Source organism: Bos javanicus, chromosome 25 (assembly GCF_032452875.1).
Source record: "Bos javanicus breed banteng chromosome 25, ARS-OSU_banteng_1.0, whole genome shotgun sequence".
NCBI lineage: Eukaryota > Metazoa > Chordata > Mammalia > Artiodactyla > Bovidae > Bos > Bos javanicus.
Window position 1 is genome coordinate 13,481,813 of NC_083892.1, and position 19,023 is coordinate 13,500,835.

At 42.4% G+C, this 19,023-nt stretch overlaps 1 protein-coding gene across 7 annotated transcripts in view; it reads right to left on the reverse strand.

Moving 5' to 3' along the window:
* Nucleotides 1–19,023, reverse strand: part of PARN (poly(A)-specific ribonuclease) — a 179,310-nt gene that overhangs the window by 112,875 nt on the left and 47,412 nt on the right. For 6 of the 7 annotated variants that reach the window (XM_061401173.1, XM_061401175.1, XM_061401171.1 and 3 more), the window contains 3 exons: nucleotides 7,159–7,214; nucleotides 6,098–6,184; nucleotides 3,357–3,431 (listed from right to left, as the gene is read on the reverse strand). In XM_061401173.1, coding sequence (XP_061257157.1) covers nucleotides 3,357–3,431; nucleotides 6,098–6,184; nucleotides 7,159–7,214 — 218 coding nt within the window. The remainder of the gene's footprint in view (nucleotides 1–3,356; nucleotides 3,432–6,097; nucleotides 6,185–7,158; nucleotides 7,215–19,023) is intronic. The other variant, XM_061401174.1, reaches the window with a different exon arrangement.

Sequence of the window (19,023 nt, forward strand, 5' to 3'; positions counted from 1 at the left end):
TTTGTTTAAGATAACATTAACAGGATTTGCAGCATATTAAATACCTTGGGTCTTGCTCATCGGTAAAATCACCATGATAAAAAACAAATTCTATACTGTCTTTCAGTGAAACATTTGCATCGCTTCAGAAATCACAACACAAGGCCTGAGACACGAGATACACCCAGCAAGTGCAAAAAGGCATTTCTAAGTCATGACACCTTGAATGGCATTTATTCAGCTCAACAACTACGTAACATACACTTCTAACATCAGACACTACAACTCGAAGCCCTGAAAACACAATGGCAAACAAGAGATAAGGTCCCTGCTCTCAGAGAGTCTGCAGTCCATCTGGGAAGACCGCCACGGAAGCAAGGTATGCTAAGAAAGGGTACCAGGCTCCGTACAGGGAACGGGGTCCAAACCGCTGTAAAGGGAGCCTGGAGACACGTTTGTCGAGGCTGAGCTGAGGATGGAGGTAGGACAGAGCCAGGCTTCTGGAGGGAGAGGATGGTTGAGTACAAGACGGCTCCTGGCCAAGAAAACTGCAGTCACAGGCACAGTACGTGCAAATGGCCAGGTATTTACGTTAAGCGTTGTCTTTTCTGTCAGAAGAGAGACTATGGTGGAATATTAGACTTGCTTAGTAAAGCCGCATGTGTCAAAAGACAAGTCACAGGACTTTCCTGGTGGTCCAGTGGTTAAGAATCCGCCTTCCAAAGGAGGAACGCAGGTGTGATCCCTGGCTGGGCAGCTAAGCCCACGTGCCACAACTACTAAGCCCTCAGGCTCTAAAGCCCGTGCTCTGCAACAAGAGAAGCCACTGCAAGGAGTGAGCACACTGCAACTACAGAGCAGTCCCAGTGCGCCAAAACTAGAGAGCGCCCACAGGCCGCAACAAAGATCCCCAAATAAAAATAATCATCATAATAAAATAAATAAAAAATAAAGAAGAGAAGGAATTAAAAAAAAAAGTCACCTAACTTCTTAACCTAGGAGGAAAAAAGGTAAAAAGTCACAATTTCATCTTGGCCAATTCCCGACATGGCCCATTCACATGCCAGGCATGAGAAGGCAATCAGTGGTGAATGTGTTTGTGTCCAGTCACTCAGTCGTGTCTGACTCTTTGCAACACTATGGACTGCAGCTCGCCAAGCTCCTCTGTCCATGGAATTCTCCAGGCAGGAATACTGGAGTGGGTAGCCATTCCCTTTTCCAGGGGATCTTCCTGACCCAGGGATTAAACCCAGGTCTCCTGCATTGCAGGCAGAGTCTTCATCATCTGGGCCACCAGGGAAGCCCCCAGTGGTGAATAAGACGGGCAATGAACAAATCAGAGGACTTCTGTGGCTATGTGATTCTGAAATCTAGCTTCCTGATTTCAGCTATCACTGAATAAAATATTGAGCTTAAAAGCTACTGTACTATTGAAAGATGCAAAAATAAGTAAGGGAATAATCATTACGGGACATCAAATACAGTATAACAGGAAGGTTAAAAGAGGCTTTGACACCTCTTACCCATAAACAAGGAATTATGCTTGCATTTTCAAGTAAATACTACTCACTAGTGTCTTACAGATTCCAGATTTACACACACTTATGTTTACTGTTCACAGCAATGGAGGCCAAGCAGTATCATGATAATTACTACCAATTGTCAGGCACTGCTGGTGGAGTGCCAGGCTCTTTGCTAGGAACTTAAAATCTGTGATCTTGGGGCTTCCCTGGTGGTCCAGGGGCTAAGACTCCGAGCTCCCAATGCAGGGGCTGGGGAGCCGCTGATTGGATAACTACATCCCACAAGCTGCAAAGAGTTCACACGCTGCAACTAAAGATCCTGCATGCCACACCAAAATCAAAGATCCCGAGTGCCACAACTGAGACCCAGAGCAGCCGAATTAAATAGATAATGTGTGATATCATCTTACAAAGTAACTATCATCATCTCCATCTCTCAAGTGAGGAGCCTGTGGCTTAGAATTTATGTGACATGCCTCGAAGTGCGTGGCTGACAGGTGGCAGAGGCAGGCTAGTTCCCATGTCAGTGTGACTTTAAAGCCTGTGCATCCCCTTCGCTCCCATTGCATGGCCTAATTCCTTGAAGTCTCACAACCATCTTAATCTCAGGGTCCTTGCCCCACACTTGAAGTCATCCTTAGCTTTCTAATAACCCATTCCCTTCGGATTCCATGTAAACTGTCTTTCTAAGGATTGTGGGGGGATGGGTCACAAATAAGCAAATATGAGAACATGTAACTATTAATAGCAATATAATTCACACCTTGCATCCAGTACTGTTCCTGGTGTCATAAGCTCCTGCAGTGCCTTTCATATGGAAATCTACTTCGAAATAACCACCATAAAAGTTCAAAGCAATGCCAGCTTTGTATACATAATCATCTCATGTAATCCTCACAACAATCCTAGAAAATCCCTAACATCGTCCTCAGTTTATAAAGATAAGCAGCGGCTTATTAAAGAATCTGCCCAAGGTCACACTATAGGTAGTGCAGCAATATGACTCCAGAGCCTCAACTTTCCATTTCTATAACGGCCTATATTCCTGTGATGGTTATACACTTTTTTTTAAATACCAAAAAATATTTGACCTGAATTTGTGTATTTGTAGAAATTTTCATATAGAACTGCTTATATTCTACTCATGCATCAGTCAGAATTGTATACTTTTAGCCTGTGGCACTTCATTTAATAAGAAGAAAATGTTAATCAGCATACTTAACATTTTCATACATTTTTATTATTTGCACCAGGGAACCTGAAATCTATGTGAAGAAGTAGCTGAACAATACATATTTTCTTCAATAGCTTTGCATCCTAAGAAAATAGGATGTTTTGTGATGGTTAAAATCAAAATTATTTAGGGTCCAACAGTAAGAGAGCTGGTATTCGACTTTTTTACAATCCTAATTTAGAAGCAACTAGAGTATCTTTCAGTTTATTTGCTGTAAAAACAAGTATTTGATACCAGTTTAATGAAATAAGTGAATCACAAAAAGTTATAAAATAAATGGGAAAAGTATAGAGGCAAACAGGTCAATATAGGAATCACCATCTGGTATTCCCCATTCCTCTCAACTTGCTACTTCTTTCAAAGTAAACATACAAATCATTTTGGAAAAAGGGCTATAGGAAGGGAACAGAAAAATGAAAAATATATGATAAAGTATATCTAAAGAATCTACACATTTGTCTTATTTTTTCATCTACATGCGATACTTACTAATTACTTCCTTTATTTTAGAGACAAGCTCAAAACAAACCAGGCAGCAGTGCTTGTGAATCAGCGGACTGAACAGCACAGCATCTAGACTGGTGAGTGGGCAAGCTCCCCCTTTTAACCAACACACTTACCAATCGGCACTTGTTCAGGTTGGCTGAGAGAAACAAATGCTGATGTGTCATCAATCCAAGATATCTGAATGTTACCTGAAGTCGTGAATTAAAAGCAAAGCCAGCATTTAGCCATTTAGGTAGCTATCAGATTCCATTTATATATCTGATCTGTTTCAGAACATCCATCAATTTAAAGAGAGATGAGGTGTTAGTTTAAAAGATGATCAAAATCTCAGCACTACAGAGAAATAAAACTTAAATCTATCATAGTAGCTACTACAGTTGAAACTTCAAGAAAGCAGATAAACCAGGAAAACCAGAAGAATCTTCTAAAGTTTGTTTTAAAAACAAACAAAAAAAGATCCTTCTGGATTAAATCCTGAGGCAGTTTATCATTCAACCCAATCTCCTCCAGGGTTAGAGACTTTTTCTCAATCAAGATCATTAGTAGGGAGTTCCCTGGTGGTCTAGTCGTTAGGATTCGGCACTCTCACTGCTGGGGTCAGGACTGAAAATAAACAAACAAACGAAAACTAATGCAAGACTTAAATAAATGAAGGACTATGCCAGGCTCACGAACTAAAGGACTAAAAGTCCATGAACCTGGTATATTTTCAAAAAGATCACAGTAAAAACCAGAGAACATGTGTGTAAGAAATAAGAAAAAGTCAATGCTGATCTCAAGGCCAGGGAAAGAACTCAAATAACGAAAAACAGGTAGGGGATAAAGGACGAGAAGAAGGGGTCAGAGAGAGGAGACCAAGACAGACCAATACAGAAAAGAAAAACACGGAGGGACAGAGAGCAGTATAGTGGCACAAAATGACTTTCACACACAGAGACAAGTCCTCTGCAAAGGCGAAACGCAAACAGAACGGAATGCAGGAGAGCGGACAGAGGTGGGAGAGGAGCAGAGGGCCAGGAGCTGGAGAAAACCAGGGGCAAGCAGAGATCTACACACTACCCTCTTCCTGAAAAAACACAGAAGACTGGAATTTTTTTAAAATGGCTAAACATCAGCAAAACTTAGTGATGAAAAAATGTATTATCTATTAAAATTTTTGAAGGCTTTGGAATACTTGAAAATTGCTTTGAGTCTCCTTCACAGGAAAGAACTTTCACTTCCTGCTGCACCTTGGGGTGCCAGGACTTTCTCAATTACAGAAGTCACTACCATTACTTTCTTAGCTCTCTACCCTGTATGTTTTTTTTTAGACAAATAGTATTTGGGGGCTTCCCAGGTGGCTCAGGAAAAGAATCCACCTACTAGTGCAGGAGATGTGGATCCCCTGGAGGAGGAAATGGCAACCCACTCCAGTATTCTTGCCTGGGAAATCCCAGGGACAGAGGAGCCTGGTGGGCCACAGTCCATGGGGTTGCAAAGAGCTGCACATGACTTAGTGACTCAACAACAATATTTAACGTTTCTCAAGTAGTTACTCTAGGCCACATACTATTCTGAATGCATTCCATGGATCAGCTCATTTGATCATCCTGACAAGCCCATTAAAGAGGCAGCAGCATCACCATCATCATCTCCAAGGAGGAAACACAGAGAGGTTACCTGTTCAATATCACACAGCTAACCTTTCTTTAATTAAAATGAAAAATATTCTACTCAGAGAATCCTGCTGAATTTAGCCAATTAAACTTTAAGTAAACAGGGGTAAGAGCAACACAAGATGGGAAACAACATCCAAAGCTTACCAAAGGAATGTACTGTGAAATCTAACTGCATTTAAATTAAAAAGCAGGGCTAGAATTTCAGAAGTCATTTAGACTATCTACAAAGATTAGGATAACTTGCCAGAAATATACTTGCATACACTTACGTGCCTAAAAATTGAGCAACGTTTTGTACTTGTAAAAGCTAATATATGTTTATTTTAAGAAATACTGAAAAGCACAAAGAGGAAGAAAAAAATCCTATCTAAAACATTTAGTGATAAGAGCACGGTGTATCCTTTCAGTTTGATTTCAACAAAAATGATGTTAGTTATATAGGAATTCTACTTTGCATCTGCTTTTTACTCTGAATGCTAAAATATAAACACTTAACAACCTTTTAACAAACTCTTCAACTCTTTATAAAACGGCTACATACTAAGCTGTTGGGGAGACACGTTAACATTCACTAAACATGCCTATTATTGGACATTCAGGTTTTTGCTGCTTCCATTTTAATCACGAATTTCCAGAACAGTTTAAATACTTTATTTGTTAAAATTAAAAGACACTGCTGAAGACTTACAATCAGAATGGCCTTTATAAACCCTAATCAGAAGACTGTTCAATTTAATCTAATCACCTGACCTGATAAAAAAGGTAACAGAAGAACCTACCTCATACTCAGTCCCCTCAAACACCTGTGTTTGTCTGCTGGACTATTCGATATCAAGCAGCAACTGCCTGCCCTTATGGAACAGGTGTTCTCTTTCCATTTTACCTTAACAATGATTCAGCCTAGACTTCCTCCCTATGGATCGTCAGTGAGGGGCTAGAACCCTAACCCTAACCCTAACCCTATTTCCATGGATATAGATGAGTAACAGTGCTCTACTGTGGGATGCTACCAAAAAGTCCTCAGATCATATTGGCATAAGAAAGCAGCATACCAAGCTCCAAAAACTCTCTGAGATGAAAACTTTGCATAGTAATCCTCTTTTATGTCCAAGCTAAAGCCATCTATATACTCTGACCACCTAGACTGTAAGAGGAGCAGGACCCTAAAAGGACATCTATACTTATGCTTGACTTACCAAAGGCACTGAAAAGCTGGTAAAGGTCGCTGGTTTTCCATTCTTTGGGGAATGTCACGTGGAGGACGTGATCACGTTTAGGCTGCACTACAAAACAAATTTTTGATGAAAGGTTGATGGCTGAAAAGTGGACAGCTGACCAGTGGTTCGTCAATGAAACTGAGCCCAGGCTAACTTGGAGAATCATTATGAAAGCCTTGCGATTACTAAATGAGCCCTAATGTCCATGTTTATCTAACTTAAACAAAAAAAAAATGCACTGTCCAAACTGAATGGACTGTTTGAACAGACGCAGTCCTGAGTCACAATCTTGTTTTCTAATCCCACACCCACCACTTGACTGTGCAACTCAGAGCAAGAGACCTAACCACTCATGGTTATAAACTGGGGATGACGAGACTCAGCTCACAGAATTGTTGCAAGGATGACAGGTTTGAGCATTAAAACTAATAGGAAGTGCAACACAGTATGTCCTCAAACTTCTACTGCAGTGTTTATTATCATTTTGTATAAAGTATAATTCCTCTGTTTCTATATGCCTATGGCATATATTAAGGCAATTTACCAAGGCTACAAAAACAGCAATGGAAAAGAACAATCGGAAGTAGCAACAACTACCTCTCAAACAGCATGGCTGTCCGAGGTCTTCAAAGAGAAAAAAAAACCTAACCACAAAACTTAAATATATACATACTCAAATACTTGGACAATAGAAAATGTACTGTTATTGTCACGGCTAGTACATCTTGAAATCAATTACATATACAATGTATTTATAGAAAATCATGAACTCAGAGTGCTGAGTGAAAATGAAGTAATGATGAGAAGATATTATATTTTTAAATTCAACTCATGTATAAACTGGAAAATGTAAGTAAAGAGATGGGTTAATCAAGGCCCAAGGGTAACATTAACTTAAGCATACTATTCATATCAACCGCAAAATCACTGGCTATTTTTAAGTGAATAAAGCTCTTTCTTCAGTAATTCTGTTCCTGTTATCCTTTCCAGACCACACACTTAAATGTGCAGATGCAATGAGAAAATAAAAATTCACTTACAGTCTGGTCCTTCCAAGTTTAGATAGGGGATATCCATGACTCTCATAAGAAACAACCTACCAAAAGAAAAGGAAAATGGATAATGGACTAACTTCTATTTAAAAAAAAAAAAACAACTGATATAAACATCTAGAAAATTCTTTCATAGAAGCTCCTTAATTATATTACCTTATGTCTAAAATCATTTTGAAGAGTCTTAAGATCCACTTCACGTCTTTCTCTAGAGCTAAATATTAGTCAGACACGACTGAGCACACTTCTTGAGTCTAAAGTATTTATTATAAATAGAAAACAAAAACTGGTATCCCCAACACATACAACAGTGGCACTCAGGAGTTACTCAATAAATATTAGCTAAATGGATAAAATTAGTCATCAAAGAGTCAAAACGAAGTCCTCTGCTGAACTGCCCTGTTAGTCCAGAGAAACTGAGAGAAAACGAGTCCTACAGCGTGCCGACCATCTTAACCCCCTTGAACAACTGTCCCCACAAATCGTAAAAGGTATCCCTACGGACCGGTGTTTTGTGAGCTAGGAATGTGTCACCCGTTTCTTTTCTTCTTTTTTTAAACTGAAATGCCATCATTGGATGAGTACTAATTTTACTGGGTGAACTTTCATTACTCCCATCTAAAACATATTAAAAGCATGAAGCAAAATAATCCTTGGTAAAAACAAACAAACAAAAAACCTATCACACTGATAGAAACCATAGCAGTCATTTATGTCTACTTTTAAAATGGATACAAAGGCACTTTTTAAAAGAGTGCTTCTAAATTACAGCTCTCCATAATGCCATTCAATTTGCTTTTATTTGCGAGATTGTGGGCAAAATATCAGGCATTCTGTTGTCTGTAAGATGATTTTAATGAGTTTTATTTAGATAACGGCATATTGTGCATTTCTGGTAGGGACTGCATTATACAGCAAATTAAAAAGGCAATCCAATTGCCCAACAAGCAATTAGTTTGGCTTCACTGACCTGCAATTAAGGCACATTATTACCCGGCATTCAAAAGCCAGGCAGGGCATGATCCAGTTTACAAATGGAACCATCAGCATGAATACTACTGTTCTGTGAACGCCAGAAAAAACAAAGTCCTGGTACTCTGCGGTTTGAGGACTTGCTGCCTAGCCTACAATTTAATAAACCAAATCCTATGGCTAAGAAACCAAATTTATTTTTAGTTCACTAATTTAGGCTCAAGTGTACTATTCTGGATCTGGTAGCTGGTTCACCCAGTTTAATCGATACCGCCTGCAATGCCAGAAAACAATGAGACATATAGAAGCATAGATTCCGTTAGAAAGTGGTTGCTATTACTACTGACAACCAGAACCTGATGAGTTAGTCCTGGGTTAGAAGGATCAATATTTTTATGGTTCACATAATTCTCAATTCTCCATTTAGTAAATTGAGAGATGGCTCCCAACTCTAAACCAAAAAAAAAAAAAAAAACCCAAAACAACTTTCAGTAAAAGTTGAAGAAACATATCAACTACTAAAAAAATAAACTGTGTACCCATATTTCAACAGAAGAATAAAAACTGAATCAACAAGATGTTCACTGCTATACCTTCAAAGGCATCAGTAATCAAAATCAACCTCCAGATTCAACAACATGTATGGCTGGGTAAATTACAGTTCATCATTCCAACAGAATTAATTTCAAGATAACTTTCAAAAAATTCAAAACATCAGTAACTTGCAGGACAATTTTTAATTTTTAAAAAAAAGCACAAAATTTTATACTATTGTGACAGCTTTGTAAGACACCCAATATCATTAAACCAAAAATAAAAAATACTCCCCACTCCCTGTGCTGAAAAAAAAACAGCCAATGGTTTTGGGAAACTGAGTTTTGTTCTTCAAAAATCCTTTTGTGATTATTTTTTAAACTTAAAAAAGAAAACAGAGGCTACCACATCTGAGAGCCTCAGGGATAATAACTAGAGATTTTCTTAGAGAAAGTTCAACTGAAAACACCAGTAGAATCAATCCTGTATATCTTGTGCACTACCCCACCTGCTGTGGGGAGACGAATATAAAGTAAAATCACAAGTTTGAGTGTGCAGCTGCTTTATTTCTTTTAAAAATCTATTGTCCTATAAAGACAAACAAGGATGGCATTTAAAAAGCAGACTTCCCCAGTTCTCTTGCCATGTAAATATATATTTTCTTAATTTTAAAGATACATTTTGTCAAGCATTACACTAGCTCTTTGTCCTTTAATATTTCATCTCGCTTATAAGTTGTCATTTCTGTTTAAACTCAGTAAAAATTTATTCTCAGCAGAAACAAAAGATTTTTTTTAAGTTAGTTAATCCTACACTACCTTGTTTGCTTACTCAATACTTTAACTAAATAGAAACCCCTTCCAAATGAATTATATTTATAGCCCTTCTCACTCATCCCTCCACCTTCATGTTTGGGCTTTACAGAGAAGCAAATCACCCCTAACCCTGGAAGAACACGCAAACCAATTCTGTGTGTGACTTGGCTGACTGTACCCCATGCAACTGGGAAACCGATTCTAAAACTGGAGCTGAGTGTCTGTGGAACAGACCCAAAGTCAACTCGCCGAGGGCCTCCCTCTCCTTTTAGGCCAGACGGTTTGCAGGCCACTGCTCTGGAAGCATCCCCGCCTGCCCTTTTGAGGGAAAACTAAAACATTTCATTGCATGCACGCCTCATACTGACTGGCTGTCAGATGGCCTACACTGACACCCTGGGATGATCTGATAAAATACCTCATGTTTGGCTCATCTGACCAAACAGTTTTCATTTTAACGTATGAGAAATGCACTAGGCAAGCAGAAATACTGACAAGCACATGAAAGGATGCTCCTTCCCTGTGAATTGTATTGAAGAACAGTCTCTCCCAGAAGGCTTTTCATCTGTAGATATTGGAAACACACTCGGACCATCGCTTGCAGGAAATGTTATTTTTATTTCAGTGAAGATTCAGGGCGGCTATAATTTGGTAGAGACACACAAGACTGTGTGGGGCCCTGGCCACGTTCCTGCAAGCTTCCTGATGAAACACTATTTTTGCACTTATTCTCTGAAGGACTGACAATGATTCTGTCAAAGACTAAAATTAAAGTTCCCATCTGATACAAGGGCCAATCGTACATTGGGATTCTATCCCAGTACACTACATGACTCATGTCCACATTCTAGATGCTATAAAATAAAGTCTACCCTTTTGGGCATCTGTCAGTTTTTTAATGTTCTATGATGACACTGGCGATGTTGTTTAGCGTGGCTTTCAAACATCCAAACAGATCCAAGGGTGGAGCACACCATACTCTGGGGTCATTCACTCAGCAGACTGGGTGACTTCGGCTCAGCCTCTTCACAAGCTACAAAGAATAGGCTGTGGACAATGCCTTTGTGTCCAAAACAGCCACCCAGCTCAGCTGCCCGTATGCTGCATGGCACTCATGGAAAGTCGTCTGCTGACATTCTTTTCTGACCATGGCGGTATGACACTGTGGCCTAGACTATGTTAGAAGGCTTGTAGTCATAGCAGAATTTCATTTCAGACATAAAGCTTCTTAGAAGCCTAGAACCTTGAGCACTTATCAAAATGTGTTTCCCCAGACAGGCATCTTGATAGGAATGCAAATTCCTGGGCCCCACCCACCTAAGTCCTACTGACGCGGAACCTGGGAACTGAAAGTCACTGGGTTCACACAAAAAAAGTATGTTTAAGACTGTGTTAATTTCCACAAATGGTGATTCACTGATCAGCTGGGTAATAATGACTTGTGTCAACTTCTCCAAAAAGGTATTAGTCTCAACGATTTGTTTGCAGTAAGTTATTTTGACTTAAGAGAAACACAAAACTACCACAACAAACATCAAGGACTACCTCAACATCCAGGCAGTGATAACATAGGCTTCCACCATTCCCTGAAACCAGGACGTCAAGGACTACCTCAACATCCAGGCAGTGATAACATAGGCTTCCACCATTCCCTGAAACCAGGAGATCAACTGTGGCAAACAGCTGAGTCCTCTGCAGGAGGTCAACTGGGGGAAACAACTGCTGACCACTGTTTTCCTCATTTTGAAGAAGAAAGTAAAAAAAAGATGGCATAAACTACTCTCTTGGCAACTCACTGGCCAAAGTCCAACCCTTTCTATGACTTGGCAACAAAGCAGCCCCTCTGGCATCACAAGCTTTAGCCACAAATACGGCCCCCAAGGCTGATACACACACACACACACACAGACTCTTCAAATTTGTCAAAATTCTCCGACCTTACCAACAAGCTTCAGACCCAGATTCTGGCAAGCACAAGACACATTTAGCAGCTCAAAAGAGGTACACTAAGGTCCAAGGATATTCTTTGATGACACAAGAGCTTGTCTTGGACTGTGGCTTATCTGAATCATTTGCAGTTGTCCAATGTGAAAATGGATGGCAAACAGTGCTGGTATTAACCTGCTTTATGCAGCTGTGCTCAAGAAAACATAAAGGGCAAAGGTGACATTCAAAAATGCAGACAGGAAGTCCTGAAGGTGACTTAGGAATATTTTGCACAGAGGCGCAAACCTCTGGGAAACAAAAAGATCATTACGGTTCATTAAAATTCCGCATGACCAAGTCTACAATGTAAAGCCAATAACTCTATTCAGAAATGAAAGAAAATATTTCGTTTTGCTCCTGCAGCAGCATGGTTTCCACTGCTGCTAAGTGATGGCAGAAACAGACAGTGGATCAATGACCTGCACTGGGGGCCACTCAAAGAAGCAATTGGCAGGACTTCCCTAGTAGTCCAGTGTCTAAGACTCTGCACTCCCAGTGCAGGGGGGCCCTGGGTTCAATTCCTGGTCAGGGAACCAGATCCCACATGCTGCAACTCATGATCCCACAGGAGTTCACATGCCTCAACTAAGGATCCCGCATGCCGCAATGAAGACCCAGCAAAGCCAAATAAATACATTTAAAAGAAAAAAAAAAAAAAGACAACTGGCAAAAAACCAGTAATACCCAGCACAGGGCAGTGGGTGTGCAGCTGACAGAAGGCCAGACACACGGGTTAGGTTGTAAGTGGACCACGATGCTCACCAGACCCGCCACTGAAGACCAGCAATGCCACGCTGCTAACCACTGGTGTTAACGTCTTTTGAAAAATCCTTTATTGAATTTTTTTAAGTTACCAAATTATATAACAGTACAATCTCAATTAATACATGAAATACAGATAGAAAACACATTAGCAGGAAATACACCAAATGACAGTTTTGTTTTATTTTGGCTGGTGGAATTACGAGTGGGTAATTTGTGCTTCAATCAGGATAAGAATATATTACTTTTTAAAAGGACAAGGTTCCTGACTAAAATAAGTGTTTGTTACGGCACACTCAGCCTCCTCTGATCCTTTGGTGTCTGGGGGACAGGCACCAGGTCCTATCACACAGGGAACGAGGAAGCAGCTTTTTCCTGCTCCAGTGGCTCACCCTTGGCCATCATGGGAGCAGAGACAGATTCAGACCCAAAGTTTCCCCATTACTAGTCTTACACTAAAGGCCTCACCTTCTCTCTGCCAGGTACCCCCTCACGTGCATGTGAGCTAAATCACTTCAGTCGTGTCCAACTGTGCAATCCCGCCAGGCTCCTCTGTCTGTGGAATTCTCCAGACAAGAATATTGGAGCGACTTGCCATTTCTTCCTCTGGGGGATCTTCCTGACCCAGGGACTGAACCCACGTCTCGTACCTCTCCTGCACTGGCAGGCAGGCGGGTTCTTTGCCACTGGTGCCACCTGGGAAGCCCGTACCCCCTCACATCGGGCTTTTAACCTGAGCTCCTCCCACAGCCTCACGTGAAACAGTGAGCCTCAGTCCCCGCAGGAGCCTCTAAGGGACAAATGAGGACGCGCGTTCTGAATCACCTCTAGTGCAAGAACTCGAGATGTAAGATCTCAGACATAGGCTTTTGTTGGTATTTTTTGGCAATGCTCTAAGGGCTAATTTAATTATAGCTTCGTGCAATGGGGCAGAGTCCAGATATAAGAAATGAGGTTGCTTTCTGAGAAGAGCTTTGGGTGGACTGAGGAAGGCAACCAGGATGAAGGAGCAGAGAAGGCAGCCACGCTGCTACAGGTCAAAGGACAACCTTTCCACGTCTGCAGTGCAGAAGCAGCTGCTACCCAGGCCTCGGGCCTCGAGGTCACACCCGACCCCACACACCATGATCACCATCAGGAAAACCCTGTGAATCCGCGCATCTTAGGGGTGAGTGAGATAATGAGGTATCTGAATACAAGAGCTTTATTTTCTGTAAGGTCAGATCTGTACACATACACACAGGCCTGAATGATCTAGAAGGATTTCTGATGTTACAGCCTGTCTTCATAAAAGAGGATAGTGCTTACTCTGGTTCTGCCTGAGCAAAAGGAAAACCCTCCAGCCCCCAAACTTTTCATTCTTCCACCTAGAAACTCAGTATTTCATTTAAAGAGTAAACATGTGCATTTGTTCAAGACCACACGTCTCTTCCTAAAAAGCTTTACCTCAAAGAACAGATTTCCAAGCAAAACTGCACTCCTCTTATGCCACTGCAGACCGGAATACGGAGATGGCGAGTACAATCTCATCTCAACACGATTTGAGTGGTGAATTAATTTGCACCTAACTCCAAGTCCCAAGCCTTCCAGAGGAAAACTGAAACCTTTAACGACTGCCAGCTCTACTGTTCTTGCAAATGGTCTTGGTATTTCCTTCAGGGCACAGCAGTAAAAAGTACTTCATGAGAACCGTGTATGCAAGGGCTCATCATTATACATATTTATGCGCCATAAAAAACTAATTTTATCATCCAGGGTAGGAAGCATGCAGACATTGCTCACAAAATAAGCTCGTTTATTTTGCTCACTAAAGCTCTTGTGTAAAATGAGAGGGCAACCACTGGGTAGAGGAGTCACTGCAGCACCAGCTATTTTCATTGCACTCGGGGTGGGGGAGAGGGGTGCACGTGCAATTTCCAGTCCAGTCACTTGATGTCTTGACAAATAGAGCATTACCCGACATTTGTCCCAAAGCCAACTCATTTTCCTTCTCAGAGATGTAACGCAAGAAACAAGCGGGGTGCGGGGAAGAAAGGCAAAAGGAAAGAAAGTCAGCAGCTCATTTAAACAGTCTCCATCAAATGAACCATATCAAATTACATCAAATAAAAGTGTTAAACTAAACACTGTACAAAGGCAACGTCTGCTGGACCTATAAAACAGCAGACTGTAAAATGTCAGAGGAAACTGGTCGCACGTGATCCGGTGGTCCAAGTCAACATCTTTTAGCATCACTGCTCAAGCCAAACACGCAGAGAAAGAAATCTTTCAGTGACACTAGCATTGTCTCGGAGAAGGTAATGGCACCCCACTCCAGTACTCTTGCCTGGAAAATCCTATGGGCAGAGGAGCCTGGTAGGCTGCAGTCCACGGGGTCGCTAAGAGTCGGACATGACTGAGCGACTTCACTTTCACTTTTCACTTGCATGCATTGGAGAAGGAAATGGCAACCCACTCCAGAGTTCTTCCCTGGAGAATCCCAGGGACGGGGGAGCCTGGTGGGCTGCCGTCTATGGGGTTGCACAGAGTCGGACACGACGAAGTGACTTAGCAGCAGCAGCAGCAGCAGCATTGTCTCTTAAGAGAACGTCCTACTAACTGTCAAGCTGTCTCTTTTAGAGACTGATGCTCTGGAGGAAGAATCCTACCCCCAGCTGAGGACAGACCTGGGTTATCCCAGACTCGACTGTTTCTGGGGCCCGCAGCAGATGGTCTCAGCTTGCAAATGACAGACCTTATTACCTACCTCCTCAAGGATGCTGTCAGAGAAGGAAATGGCACCCCACTCCAGTACTCTTGCCTGGAAAATCCCATGGACGGAGGAGCCTGATAGGCTGCAGTCCATGGGGTCACTGAGAGTTGGACACGACTCAGTGACTTCACTTTCACTTTTCACTTGCATGCATTGGAGAAGGAAATGGCAACCCACTCCAGCGTTCTTGCCTGGAGAATCCCAGGGTTGGGGAAGCCTGCTGGGCTGCCGTCTACGGGGTCGCACAGAGTCGGACATAACTGAAGTGACTTAGCAGCAGGGATGCTGTCAGAAATTATAGTCACTGTGGGTGAAATACTCTGTACCATGGAAGATGTTCAGTGGAGAAGATACTTGGCAGCTAGTCTAAACTCCCTCGTGGCTCAGCCGGTAAGGAGTCTGCCTGCAATGCAGGAGACCTGGGTTTGATCCCTGGGTCAGGAAGATCCCCTGGAGAAGGAAATGGCAACCCACTCCAGTATTCTTGCCTGAAAAATCCCACGGACAGAAGAGCCTGGCGGGCTACAGCTCATGGAGTTGCAAAGAGTCGGACACGACTAAGCGACTTCACTTCTCTTCACTTCATCTCTTCTAAATTTCTTAGGGTATCCTGCTAACCTCTGACTCATATAAATCAACTGTGAAACAGTCTTGGAAGTAACTATGACCTACTTGCTTACAGCCAGGGCCAAAGCAAGGCAAGGACTATCTAAATTGAATACTGACTTTACTACCAACATGCCTATAAATGGGCCTCCAAAAAGATAGGTCCACATCCTAATTTCCAGAACCTCTGAATGCTGTCTTCTTTGAAAAAAGGATCTTAGCAGATGGAACTAGAAATTAGGTTAAGGACCTTACATGAGGACATATCCCGAACTATCCAAGTGAACCCTAAATACCATCACAACTGTCCTTACAAAACAAAGAGAGAGACGGGATACACACAGAGGGGAGGCAGAGACCGGAGTGACACGGTGACAAGCCAAGGAGTGCCAGCATCGCCAGGCGCTCGAGAGGCGAGGAACAGATCCTTCCCAGAGCTGTAGAAGGAGCACAGCCACAGTTATACCTTGTTTCAAACTTCTGGCCTCCAGAACTGTCAAAGAATAAATGTCAAGCTTGGGGAGATTCAAACAGGAATCACAGGAAACTAAGATGATATCCTGCTAAGAAGAAGGCAGGCTGCTTAAACATATACCCAGGGACTGATCTTTTCTAACCTCTACAAATTGTAATGATAAACAAGTTATTAAGCTAGAGAGACATGTACTTTAAAGTAACCAGAGCCAATCCAAGGCTAGAACAGGCCCACATGTAGACAGCCCTTGGGGGCCCGCAGGGCTAGCACACCACGTAGAGGTATGTGGCGTGGCCTATGCCCACATCAAAAGTGGCCTTCTGATAAAGCCATAGCAGCAGCTTGCCGGATAAATCTTTGGGAAAACAAGGTTGCAAGGCAGAAATTAGATAAGGCAGTATCAGTTTGAGGCAAGCACCCCTTGCCTGGAGAACTCAACAACTGGTTTGGAAACAAGCACTAGTTTCTAGTCTTAAGAAGCCCCACACTCAAGGCTATTTTCATGTGCTCGAGACTCACCTTGTCTTTCACCTTTATGAAAACCAGGGTGCTCACTTTCGGGGCAATCAAACCAAGCCGACGCTGATTTGGGAAACCCAGGGTATTGTTTCAATTGACTAAGATCTCACTGGAGCAATGAGTTGCTCAAGAAGAAACAGCTCACAAAAGGACAAATTCGTAGACAGAAAAGCAGGTGAGAGGTTTACCTGGGGCTGAGGGGAGCAGGGGGATGGGGAATTACTGCCTAATGACCACAGAGTTTGTTTGGGGTGAGGAAAAAGTTCTGGAACAGATAGTGGTGGCAGCTGTGCAACACTGTGGATGTACTTACTGCCACTGAATTATACGCTTAAAAATCGTTAAAACAGCAAATTGTATGTTACATATAGTTTACCATAATTTTTTAAAAAATGCATAATGTCATATACCCCAAACCACTGAATTGTACACTTTAAATGGGTGAATTGCATGGCGTGCAAATTTATATCCCAATAAAGCTGGTAAAAAAAACAAAAAGAAACCACTTTCAAAAGGTCACTTAGTAAATGCTACTTCTTTACTTTCCTCTCCCAGTAAAAACCTACAACTAGAAATGCTGCCCAGCCCAAAGACTGAGATATGACCATATGCCTCAAAGGGGGAAATAAAAACCAAAAAAGACGTACATGCAAATCTTCCTGAGCACCAATGAGTTACAAGCACGCTTTATCCTCCTCTCCCTCTTTTTTCTGATCAAGGCTCATAACTGAATACAAAGCCCACCTTATAGGAGGCCTACAGTACTAACGATATGATTATACGGTATTTTCTTTAAAAACAAAAAGCTCTCCATTTGTTCCCAGCATTTGGTCAACAGAAGCACATCTTCAAAGTATAAATGTCCGCAAAGCAGTGACAAGCTGACTGAGGCCTACGACACGTCAGGCACTGTGCACTTTACATACATTCTCCCATGTCACTCTGATGGCAACCCTATCCAGTGGGTACCATCGTTCTCAACTACAGATGAGGAAGCTGAGCTTAACTTGCTCAAGCGGGTCCAGGTGTAGGGGGCGGGGCTGGGATTCAAATCCAGGTACCCGATCCCAGAGACCACAACTGCTCTCTATTACACAGTACCCTGAAGTGAAGCAGTTCTACCAGAGAAATTAACCAAGTGATTTTAACACGTGAAACGCATATGGAAACCCATTATGTAGAGCACTGTGACACTCACAGGTAGGCCTTCCCAACAGCACAAACTGTGTTGCACCTCTCGTTTATGTTGTAAAGCTGGACAGCTCTTGGGGAAATTACTCTAACACTTAAAACAATGGAATGGCTTCCTGGTGGCTCAGTGGTAAAGAATCCACCTGCCAATGCAGGAGATGAGGGTTTCATCCCTGATCTGGGAAGATCCCACATGCCACAGAGCAACTGAATCCACGCATCACAACTACTGAGCCTGTGCTTGAGAGCCTGGGAACCACCAACTACTGAGCCCACAGGCCACAGCTACTAAGTCTGAGCACCCTAGAGCCCAAGCTCCGCAACAAGAGAAGCCACTGCAATGAGAAGCCTGAGCACTGCAACTAGAGTAGCCCCCACACAGCACAACTAGAAAAAGCCGGAGCAGGAACAAAGACCCAGCACAGCTAAAAATAAACAAATTAAATTATTTTTTAAAAAAAGAACCACAATGGACTTAATTGATACCCAAGCTTAACAGGATCTCAGTAAAGACATATTGGCTGCATCCCCCAAGATGCTAAAACCTGACAGCAATTGCTGGGAGGCTTCCCATGTGGCACATTAGTAAAGATCCACCTGCCAAAGCAGGAGATGCAAGAGATTTGGGTTTGATCTCTGAGTCAGGAAGATCCACTGGAGGAGGAACTGACAACCTCCTCCAGTATTCTTGCCTGGAAACTTCCATGGGCAGAGGAGCCTGGTAGGCTACAGTCAATGGGATGACAAGAGTTGGACACTCTGTCTGAGTGACTGAGCACACACGGACAGACTGGCCTTGCCTTCGTGTTGCTCCAGCAACTTTTACTCCTCTGTATAAGAAGGGGCAGGCAGGACAGGAGAAGGTAAGCTGAGGGCTGCCCTGCAGGGGCACAAGTACTGCTCTCATGAAAGACAAGCAGGGTCTGCACTTTAGGACCCGTGGGTCACCCAGTGAACGACATGGTTCAACATGAAGCGTGGCTGTTGGTAACCGAGACAATAAGTGTGGCTCACGTCCAGCACCAGCGAAAGGAGGTTCCGCACAGATCTGAAGTATTTTGTTTTTCTACAACCCTTCAGTTTAAAAAATCTCTCTGATGTTAAAGGTGAAGCACAGGCATATTAGCAGAAAGAACTTACTGCCCGCACATGATTGCTCTCCATGGAGGAAAAGGGAGAAGACATGAGTGTGCTTTATCTCAGGGGCCATAATCATTCCTCCCACTCGCCACTTATCACTG